Source organism: Dufourea novaeangliae, unplaced genomic scaffold (genome assembly GCF_001272555.1).
Source record: "Dufourea novaeangliae isolate 0120121106 unplaced genomic scaffold, ASM127255v1 scaffold21, whole genome shotgun sequence".
Lineage (NCBI taxonomy): Eukaryota > Metazoa > Arthropoda > Insecta > Hymenoptera > Halictidae > Dufourea > Dufourea novaeangliae.
Window position 1 is genome coordinate 3,717,670 of NW_015373910.1, and position 11,182 is coordinate 3,728,851.

Sequence of the window (11,182 nt, forward strand, 5' to 3'; positions counted from 1 at the left end):
GTTCGTATATCATTAAAGGCTACCATATATATCCAAGTTTCAACAAAATCCGAAATATTACCCAAAAAGTGTTAGACTTCACATAGAATGACCCTTCGTTATTATTGGGAGAAAATTTGTAATATGAATAAAATTACAAAAACTGGTTTTAAGTATAATCTTACCTCTTTCTCCTGTGGTAAAACATAGGATTTAACTTTACTCTTCCCGCTCCTGCAACCAGGAACACAGCAAGACACCATTTCCGTAAATTTGTAATCCTCTTGCAACCACCTGCAACAGCATGCAACAGTCAGGCTTGAACTCCCTCCACCGCCAAAACGTGTTTTATCCACCGACTACATAGCACTACATAGAAGTACATGTGTCGAAAAATGCGACTTTAGCACCATTGGTGATGTGACTCGGTAGCTTATGACTGACCACACTATTCTAATGGGAGTTAACAGCCCGTGGTATTCGCGTTGTGTTTGGTTGTGTTGAAGTGGCGTTCCGGAGAACGGAGACGTTTTATATTTTGATAATCGTGAATAAACAACTCTGTCTCGATAAACAACTGGTACCAATTGTCTTGGGGACCAAAGAAACATCAAGCAGTATCATTTTAAGGCCCCTGTAAGATTTTATAACTTCAAAAATGCCAGACACATCCAGCATATCTCAGTATCCATTAAAGGTAAATATTATCATAATTTTTTTATTACGTCTTTTCCATTTTCTCACTTGACAATTTCTTGTTGTACGTGAACTATTTTCTACGCAATTTAAAGTGCATAATTTAATGAATTCATTGCACGTTTTATATTTGTTATTCTCGTGAACTCACGTTCTTACTGCTTTCTCTTCGCACGTCCGCACGCGAATATTTAAATGCAATCAATTATTAGAACAGATGTCTTACAATCCCCTGTAATTACATTTTGATCAAGATTTATGTAATTCTTTTGACACAGTGTACGTTCGAAATAAAACACAATTATGTAAGGGTGGACGGCTATGAAACAATCCCATAACTTGCTTGACAAGTTTCTCGTATTATCGAGGCAGTTTATACATTACCATAATTATATTTCTATGAGATCAGAATACCACACATTGACTTAATACTTTATTACAATCCTTTTGACCATTTATTACCGTCCTCTCGGATTTTTTCAGGTGATATTTGCAATTCATTTAGTGCTAGTAACATGGTAAGAATAATTTTTATATTATAATATACATTATTTAGTGTAGAAGTATACTTGGAGGTAAGTCACTAATGAAGTAGTAAATTCTGTGTGGCTATATATAAGCTATTTTTCAAGTCAGACCCAGCTAGGGTCTTTGAACTTAAATCTGTCTGTAACCATTCAAACATTTTTAGAACTGACTGGAAAAAAAATTAATTTATACTTGATTGATTCAATACAATGAATTAGTAAAATTAGTAATTTCACATTTGAGACACTTAGTGCTTTTAGGTAAGCTCTAAGACCGTATTCAATTATTGTGCCACGGTTTGCTCCATAATTGACTTTTTCAAAGCTTTCTTTATGGTCTAGCTGAGTTTATTATCTCACTATATTGTAATTTCCAAGTATACTTTGTAACTTAGTATTATATTATGGGCTGTGTCTTCAATAGTTAAAAATAAGTCATTTTTAGGGGTATTCAGGGAAACTGGTGCCCAAAATCAGTGATGTTTTACAATTTCCTGTTCTTCATCTGTTTGTTATGGGCCATTCACCATATCGAATCAGATGAACCATTACAATTTGTAAGCTAATAACTTTATAATGTGTTGTATAATGTTTAATCTGAGTGTGCATAATAGAATTGATCATTTTAGGCCCTATTCATAAATGTAATTTCTATATTTTTTGACGTAGTAACGTTAGCAGTTTATTTTCCGACAATACGTAAGTTAGAACTGTTTTTTAATTCATTCGCGACTAACATATGCCATATGGAATTACATTATTTTGATTAACCCCTCTACATAGAAGATGTACCTATCTGTTTGTACGAACTTGGAGGTGCATCTGAGAAGTTTAGTGCAGCGATTATGATCATAAACATGATCGCGCGTGCCTTGACGACCCCGTGCCTACTGAAAATAGGCCAAAAGAGGGGCGGATGGTTAGCAACAATGTTCACGCAGAGTCCTGCAATGGGTCAGTAATACAATGGATACAGATCCGTGTTTTGTAGACCTCCATTGCTTCTTCAAAGTTTTGCTTTAAGTAGGTGCATGAGATGTTTTTTAATTATCTACAAAATGTATATTATTTTATTTTAAGCTATTTGCATGCACTATTGTTACTTTAAAATGATCTCAAAGTTGGCTGTTATGACTATAAACAATGTATGTGTAAGTTCTGTGAAGTGAGCTTTATGTTGTTTTGTATATGCTGCTTGGGTGATAGAAGTATAGGTACGTAAAGATTGTTTTATTTTAGGTTTTGGTCGACATGATTATGAGGACATATCTCACCCGATTCCACAAAACTCTGACTTTGCTGGAATCTAAGGACCTAACATGACAATTTATAAAATTTGATATCGATGTATAACACATTTTTGTTACATCTGTTTTAATAATAAGATATATGAGCACGCATAGTCTGAATATTCAGATCTATTTTTCAGAACGAAAGTTCCACAAGGTAGAATTGTTAACAATGAGGAAACTCTTTACGAAAACAAACTGACAAAAGGTGATTACAGTTTTTTGTAGACACATTGCCTGTTTTCGGATTGTACTATGGCAATAAAACAGACAATGAAACGAGGCTTGTTGTACCTGCCATTGTTATCTGCTTGTCCATTTACAATAATAGCGAACTGTACCATAATAATGAATACAGAATTATTATATTATTGTAACACTGCATAATAAATTTTATCTTAGTTATATATTTCGTATACGGAAATAACAATTTATTCCAATATTGTTGTTTGTATTTGTAGTTTATGAATAAAGTTGTTTGTAGCAATAGGTTGACCAGACTTTAGGTATACATATATCATTATCTCAGTTGCACAAGTGTACAGTACTTGGCATCAATTTTTATAGTTGGACTCAATATTATTCGAAATTTCAAGTCTGAAAGATTGACATCGATTCGATGAGAATAGTGTCTCAACAATTGCATTAATTTGAATTGTATTGATTATTTTCAAATATTTTAAAGTCCTTCGTTTGTTTCACGGTTACGAACGAAAAGAGAAGAAGATTTGAATCTCCTACGCGTCGAGGGTGGCGCGAGTAACCAAGGCGAGGTGGCGCCACCGACGACCTATAAGAGACGCGTCGGTGAGGCGGCATGGTTCAGTAGTGTGCGTGACCGTTCCGGGAGGAGGGTGGCTCCGCGCGCGGCCGCACCGCGAAACCGTGCCCACTTGCCTCAACCACGGACGTCCACTCGTTTTCTCGTCTCGTGAAAACATGGCGGCCAGCGACGACGAGCCGATGCATCTCTACGAGGTCTTTCAGAACTGCTTCAATAAGATCGCCAACAAGCAGCCCGGTGAGTGTCGTCAGCCACGAAACAGTCCCTTTCCCGAGCCACGGGTCACCGGAATCTAGTGCTGTGCGTGCGCACCGTGTGAAAAATACACAGGGAGTCTCTTGTGTGTCTCTGGTGCTTACTGGGCTACGAACGAGCAATCCGCGTTTAATATCACGCGCGTCGCTCTGCTGTGCTATCTATGTGAACAGATATCTCCCGCAAGGGGCGAGTGAAGATACGGGTGTAGTGATACGGTCGATCGAGCCTTCGATCGTCTCGAAGATCGCGCCGGACGTATCTCGCGACCGACTCGCTCCGTTCTGTGTTTTGGTTTGCTTGTCAGTGCTTTGGACAGTGCTGCCCCGTCATAGTGAAACTAACCCCCCCTCCGGGAGAGATCTGTTCTTCCCTGTGTCCACGCTGATCCCTTATCATTGTTTCTCACCAGGTATATACACAAGCTTCTCATTCATTCGTTCCACCACTGGACGTTGAAAAATCTGTCCCTCTTTAACCTAACCTATAAACGTATACACACCAGAGACACGACCCCCGCTACGTCTTGTCGTTCGCTGTCATGTGCAACAGCGTCACATTGTTGTATGACATGCCATGCCTCTCTCGTGTGACACGGCCCCGCGTCCCGAGAAAAAGACACGTCCAAGGTTACTATAGATTTTTCGTGAATCGTGTACCGCCCTGTGTTTATGAATGTAAGGGGAACGTTAGTTGAATGTTTGCCCACGGTTTGGGCGTGCTCCGATCGCGCTACCGTACCACGTGTCTCCGCGAGACGCCACTGGAGCCAGAAAGAGAATCGTTAGGGGTTAATCGCTCGAACGTAATGCCAGGAGACCATAAATCCGAGTCTTTTTCTCGGCGAACAGCCCCTGGAGATCTCGAGGGAAGGGACTTTGGTGCTTTACTTTTTTTTTTCTCTCTTTTTCACCGCCCCCTTTATTTTCCTTCTTTTCATACACCTGCCCAACAGGGAGCGAGCAGGACAGAGTCTGTGCTCGACGGAGAAAGAGAGAGACAAACCGATATGCCTCTCCGCGATGCGCCGTAACCGCTGCGTGTTGTAAAACCGTACCGGGGGATAGTGGTTCTCATTTTTTCGCGAGCCCGTAAGACGTCAATTTCGGGGCACGTGTCTCCACCGTTGTGACTGTCTTCCGTTCTCAGTTCCGTCTAAATAGTAGATTATCGATGCCCCCGTGCATGCGTTTACCGCCGTCGAATGTTTCTTATCTGTTTTCAAAAACCCGATCTTATCTGGCTGACATTGTTGAGCTTTGATTTATCGCCGATAACGGCCCGATAAACAGCACGGCAATGTTGTCCGTCGCGAAACTGCGACATTGTTCGAAATATCTGGTATAACCGTGAGTAAGGTATACATATACTGTTAGGGGAGTGTTTTTCTGGTGCTGGACACTTTAAGGTTTTTACAAAAAAAATATGTAAGACGTTTATATAACTCTATAAAAGTTTTCAATTAATACCAATCGATAGATAATTTCAATAAGCATTTCTCTGATTTTGCAGAATATCAAAAATTTGTTCAAATGTAATATAAGGAATCAAACGCAGTATTCTGCTCTGCCTTATAATTTCCTTGTCAGTGAAGATTTCTCAGTTTTCGGTTATATGTTTCTAAATGGTATCGTAATTTATTTGATTAATTTCATTACTCCAATACTTGTCAAAAATGGCAACAATTGTTTTTAATGAATACACGTTATAGTGACGATAAACAAAATATCTGGAGATATACGATCAGAAAATATTAATCACGATCCGTAATGTTACGTCAGTAATTTACGGATAAATAGCCGTTTCAGTTGGAACGATCATTTTCCGGGTACACCGAAAAACGGACAGGACCTATTTTTCGACGACTATATTTCGACTAATTGGCTCGCACGATAAACCCTATCGTAAATTAATAACGGAAGTTGCAGCGCGACGGACTGCCACGCGCGAAATGTTTGATAGATTAATTGCACGGGAACGAGCCGCAATTTTATTACGATGCACGCGCGCCGCTCGTGTTTAATCGCCGATTAGATACACACAACGCGATTCCTGTCTCGGGTTTTACGCGATGTTTTTCGAGCGTCGGATCCGACGACGTCGATTTCGAGAATATACATAATTATGCTCGGTTTGTTTTGGGATCGATTCACGCTCGTCTTACTCATTTATATTCCGATGTTTGAGCGGATCAGCGAACGTGTCAGGTTCGTTAAGCGTCAATTGTTCCGGCGAAACGGTCGCCAATTGCCAACAATCCGGTTAATTTTTCGCTCGTTTTGCCTCTGCTAATTATCGACGATTGCTATTTTGAATAGAAACACTGTACAGGGTGTTCCGTAAGACTGCAGTCAAAGCTATACTATGAAAAAAAAAAAAAAAAAACGGTACGAAGAGAAAGACAATTAACTCTTTGACACGAATTATTGAATGTGATCGTTATTCGTTCGATTATTTCATTCTTTGCTCGATTACATTTCATTTTGTTGTACTGTATATTAGGTGTTCAGTGAGATAGAATCGAAAATGGAAAATTTAATAGTTTCCACGTAGCCCAAGGAATGAACCTCTCAAGAGATAAAACTAATAATATCCATATATCCGCTCGCTATATTCGTACTTCCTTATTTATCGGCGTGAAATAACGTTCTTCGAATTCCGATTCGCTCCCGGACTTGTGCTATACTCTTTTTTTCAGAAATTCAACCTTTTTTTGTTAGAAATTTCTTGTCCGATGTGACGATTGAAATTTTATTTATTTATTAAGGATTTTATTGCGACAAGAATAAGACAGAAAATGTATTAAATCCGATGTTGACTTTACCATTTATCATATTTCACATAGTCGTAGGAGAGACCGGGGTTGAAAGTAACAGGGGTAAGTTATAACAGGATTTATAACTTTTTAAATAATCAATAAATTATGATAATTATTCATTATTATAATTAATTGATCTCCTTAAGAAGATAATGTTATGTTGTGCTAGTTAAAAAAAGACAACTTATGTCGAGTACCTGATTGATTAAGAAATAATATTCTGTTGAGCCAATTAAAGAGGAAACTATAATTTTATGTTGATTTTTTGTAATTATCAGCTAGTTTTAATTATTTCTTGTCTTTCACTGTACACAATTTTGCTTAATCCATTTGTGGTACAACTTTACCCTAACGCAGTTACTTTTAACCCCAAGATGGAGCAAACTGTAAAAATCCGACTCAGTCAATTTTCTCGGTCATAATATTTTCAACAATTAATTTAAAAACATTTCATCGCTATAGAACTAATCTTAAATTTCCAGCTTATCCGTATAAACGAACCTGAAATCTTTAACTAAAATACAGGCTATTTTATTTCATGAAAACCAAAAACTGTTACTTTTAACCTCGGTCCTCCCCTACATGCTATAAATGTATACATGTAATCCGTAATCAACGTATAGCAATATCTTACTGCCAGGTCAACAAAGAATCATGGATTATTTTATATTACAGCTGAAGGTTCAATGAATCACTCGAACGATAGGAATTCCAACAGATTCGGTGTATTCTCACTAACAAAACATTAACACTGTATCGTATTTCCGGCCGATGCGGAAACATAAAAGAACCGTCTGGTTCGTATTTGCGCGTGCAGATATCCCGTAAATCGATCATTTTCACGCGTACCACGAGAAGGTCGGTCGGTATTCAAAGGGTTAACGGAAGCCCGCGTGCACATTGTTCAATCTCGAAAGGGTCAGGACGGGGATCCACGTCCAAGTGCAAGGGTATCTAAAAATATGATCGAATCTGCCTGTTCGCAACGCTTCCAGAAATATTTTCCTCCCTTCGGAAACGATCCCATTGCCGCCCCGTCGAAATTCCTTCGGGACGAAAAAAAATCCTGCGATTTCTTCTCGATCGATTTCATCGGCCCTGGAGGGGAAAGGGAGAGAATACGATTGGGCAATTGCGCGGTATCTCGGCCCCGAAAACACGAGGCCCGCGGATTCTAACACGTCCGAAACGGATCTAAAATTATCAGCCGGGTGACTCACGAGTAAATCTACCTGAAGCGGAGTTTGTTTCAGGAAACGATAAAACCGTTGAACAACAAGCGCGTGTCGCCGTGGAAAGGGTAAATAGTTCGCATTAATTATCCCCCCCCCCACTTCCACCCGTCGATCGAGAAATTACACGGTCGGAAACGAGCAAGAACCCGCCGAGGATTGGGGGTGGAAAAAGTTGACCCGTGGAACGTGGTTGCTTGTTGGTCGGGCAAAACAACTGGAGCAAGCTGTTGATAAAAGTTTTTCACGTGAAATGGTGTTTGTTTTTATTAATTGTATTAATGTAACGGGAAAATAATAGCACGACCTTCCTGGTACATATACGAATTAATCATGTTTATGGGACATTTTCGACCCAATCGTGTTCACGTTTTCGGAATTATGCGGTTTAGCGGTTTTTCTCAACTTTAGCTATTTCACTGTAGTTTTTTTTATAGCTTCATTTTAGCAGTGAAACGAAAAATCAAGCGGGGAGGTCGAAAAAGTAATGTATTTTTGTCAGTTTTGTTTAGAAAAACGTGAGAAATTATTCGGAATTGTACACTCAACACTGATTTTAGTGACCTTTGGATGTGTTATGGAACTCAAAAAATTGAAGAACTTTTTCCTGTATATGTTAGCACCGATTGGGCTTAGGTTCCGAGAGATATATTGAAGATTTATGTTAGTTATATACATACTGAAACTTTCATTGAAATCGGTTGATGCAGAAACGAGCGACAGGCATCAAAAGATGTAAGAATTGTTAGATTTACCACAATTGTATGTCGAAAGTCGGGAAAAACGGTGATTTTCATCATTTTTAATCGTTTGTATTTCGTAGCAACATTAACTGATTTTGATGAAATTTTTAACATGTATATAACTAATATACATCTTCGACATATCTTTATTAAATTTTCATTATAGCCTCGGATTCAAAAGTTGTAAAAAACGACCTTTACTATTTTCTTCGCGATTCCAACCAATTACAACTTTCTCAATTTTTCTTACACATTTAGTAAATTAATGTCCCTAACATCATAAAAGATCTCAAGTCATTTGTACCAATTTTAAAAAAGTTGTTCCGTTTCAAAGGATATTTCTTTTTCTTTCAAGTGATTTTTATTCTTTGTGTGTGTGTTTTTTCGTCCTAAAATATTCTAGAATGCGTTCAAATTACGAATATGGTTTTTTTGTTTTAATTCTATGGTTATACAAAATCCGTAAAGATCAACGACAGTTCGATTAACAATCGCCAGTCGACAGCGCAGAGGCATCGGAAATATATATCGGTGGTCCGGTAAACAGTTGGGGCCGATGCGTAAGCGCGACTTCCAGCAATTCGTGGAGATTACCTTTCTCGATCCGATCTGACCCCGGAGGCGCCATTTCTGAAACTCTCTCTCGTTCCCCCCGGAGCGAGAGTTTTAAGCGAACAACCATAAACGAGCTCCAGACACAACACTCGTGACTTAGCCCCGGCTTCCTTTCCTCTTCCAGCCGATCGTCTTATCCCATAAGACGGTCCTCCTCTTTCTCCCTTTTACTCGTCCCTTTTTGCTCTCCCTCGTTCTCCCTCTTTCTACCTTTCTCTCTCTCTTTCTGGAGAATTATCGAGGGAGTGTCACCGTGATGCACCTGCCTCTTGCTCTCTCTCTCGTTCTCTTGATGGTTTTTTCTCACTCCCACTATACCTATATATACATATATACATATACAGGGTGTTAAAAAGAAAGCATTCAATATTTATATGGTACACATAGGACACACTGTACTGAGTAAGAAAACCTTGCAGGGAGAGGCCACAGACGTTGGATCGTCGATTTTAATGAAACTTTTTCTGATGAATCTATAGTAAAAGTAAGCTAACACGTATTTTGACGTTTGCGGTAGTACTCATTTTTTATGAAGATATTTTATGTTCAATTTTTATGATTTCAACTAATACGGGATTAATAGAAGCTAATTTTGACAGAAATGGTAGCGAAGGTGGTTAAGTACTACGTTCTTAAAGTACTGTATCGATGGTTCGAATCTCAGAAAATAAATTTTTTTTTCTTTAATCCTTAACAGTTACGTTTCACCGGTGCTTTATAACGGTTACACTTGGGTCACAGTTACCCCACAGACTTTAAACGGTTTCCATACCCAAACTATTAATTAGTTTGGGTTGAAAAAATTACCGAACAATTTTCAAATAGTGCAAAATAAGAATGCAATGTTTTGTAGGTGTTGATTTCCATTTCAGTGTAGTAAAACAATCCGTGAAAAAACAGTGTTTTTACTTTAAAAAAATCGTAACTTTTCAGATGTTTTAATATTTATTCATAAAATTTTAGGGATGTTTGTATAATTTAACCTGAAGTTGCGTTGGGGTCAAACAGACGCCATGCGACCGTTGAGGGTTAAATGTACAAAAATGTTTATTTCTCAGAAATGGTTCACCTTTCGACCTATGTTTACTAACAAGGGAAGGCACGGAAGTTTTCCCCTCCGATTTATATAAAACTTCGTATGTCTGTTAACCAGTCAAAAATAAGGGATACGTATTTTTTTTATCGGCTCAGACGGACTTTAAGGGGTAAAACCAACCCCCTAAGTTTCGACCCGAAAGTACTATCTCGAAAACCAGAGATACATGAAAACTTCTAATGGATGAGGTTTGCGGTTTTTTATCTAGAATAATATAGTGATAACAAATTGTCTAAAATATAATTTCTTTATAACAAAAAAAATTTTCGGGGGTTGGTTTCACCCTTTAAAGTCGCGTTTCAGCCGATAGAAAAAAATACGTATCCCTTATTTTTGACTGCTTAACAGACATACGAAGTTTCATCAAAATTGGAGGGGGTTACTTTCATGCCTCCCCTTTTAAGATTTTTTTTACTTTCTACAGTATATGTCCTATGTACACCCACGAGCAAACTCCACTAGGGGAAAAAGTAACATAGGGAAAGGGCCTCCTACCAGATGATATTTGGAATTACTGGAATGTATCGCAAATTAACATTCGATTTAACATTTATTTCACTACCTGGAATAAATTTACCAAGTGGTACAAGACTTTTCTTCCACGCCGCTTTGTCCCTTAGCGGAAGCCGAGTTTTCTCGTGGGGGTACCATAGAAATATAAAATAGTTTTTTTTTTGAACACCCTGTATATGTTGCCCTCTCTTCCTGCCGCCCTCTCCATCACCCTCTGCTATCTCTCTTCCTCGTACGTTCTTTCTGCTACCCGCCCGTTCCTTTGGTCGCGCACACGCGCCACGCACACGACCTCGGGATTGCATTGGCCCCGCGTATGGAAATTTGCTTTTGCCAGTCCGCGCGGAGAACTGATAGATTGGTAAAGGGGGGGATGGTTTCGTTACTCCTCGGGTTGTGAAGTTCCTTGAAAATGTGATCGGGTGCGCAAACGATGGCGAAATAATTCATAAAGTCACGATTTTAACCCCTCGAAGAGCATATTTCTGACTGCATAGGCAGCGATACGTGGATGCATTCAAACTTCTGATCGTTCTTCTATTTATTCTTGGGTGTTCTTTGAAACGTATCTATACGAAATACGGCGATTTCTTTATCAGACGTAATGTAATGAATCGTGGGAGCTTGAGTTAGTT

General features: G+C 38.8%; 1 protein-coding gene across 1 annotated transcript; it reads left to right on the plus strand.

Annotated features, from left to right (window-relative positions):
• Window positions 1–637: 637 nt before the first annotated feature.
• On the plus strand, window positions 638–2,834 carry LOC107193907. The gene is made up of 6 exons (XM_015583445.1): window positions 638–676; window positions 1,159–1,193; window positions 1,648–1,759; window positions 1,832–1,901; window positions 1,986–2,156; window positions 2,442–2,834. The coding sequence occupies exons 1-6, from the start codon at window positions 638–640 to the stop codon at window positions 2,510–2,512; spliced, it is 498 nt and encodes a 165-aa protein (XP_015438931.1). The 3' UTR covers window positions 2,513–2,834.
• Window positions 2,835–11,182: the final 8,348 nt, after the last annotated feature.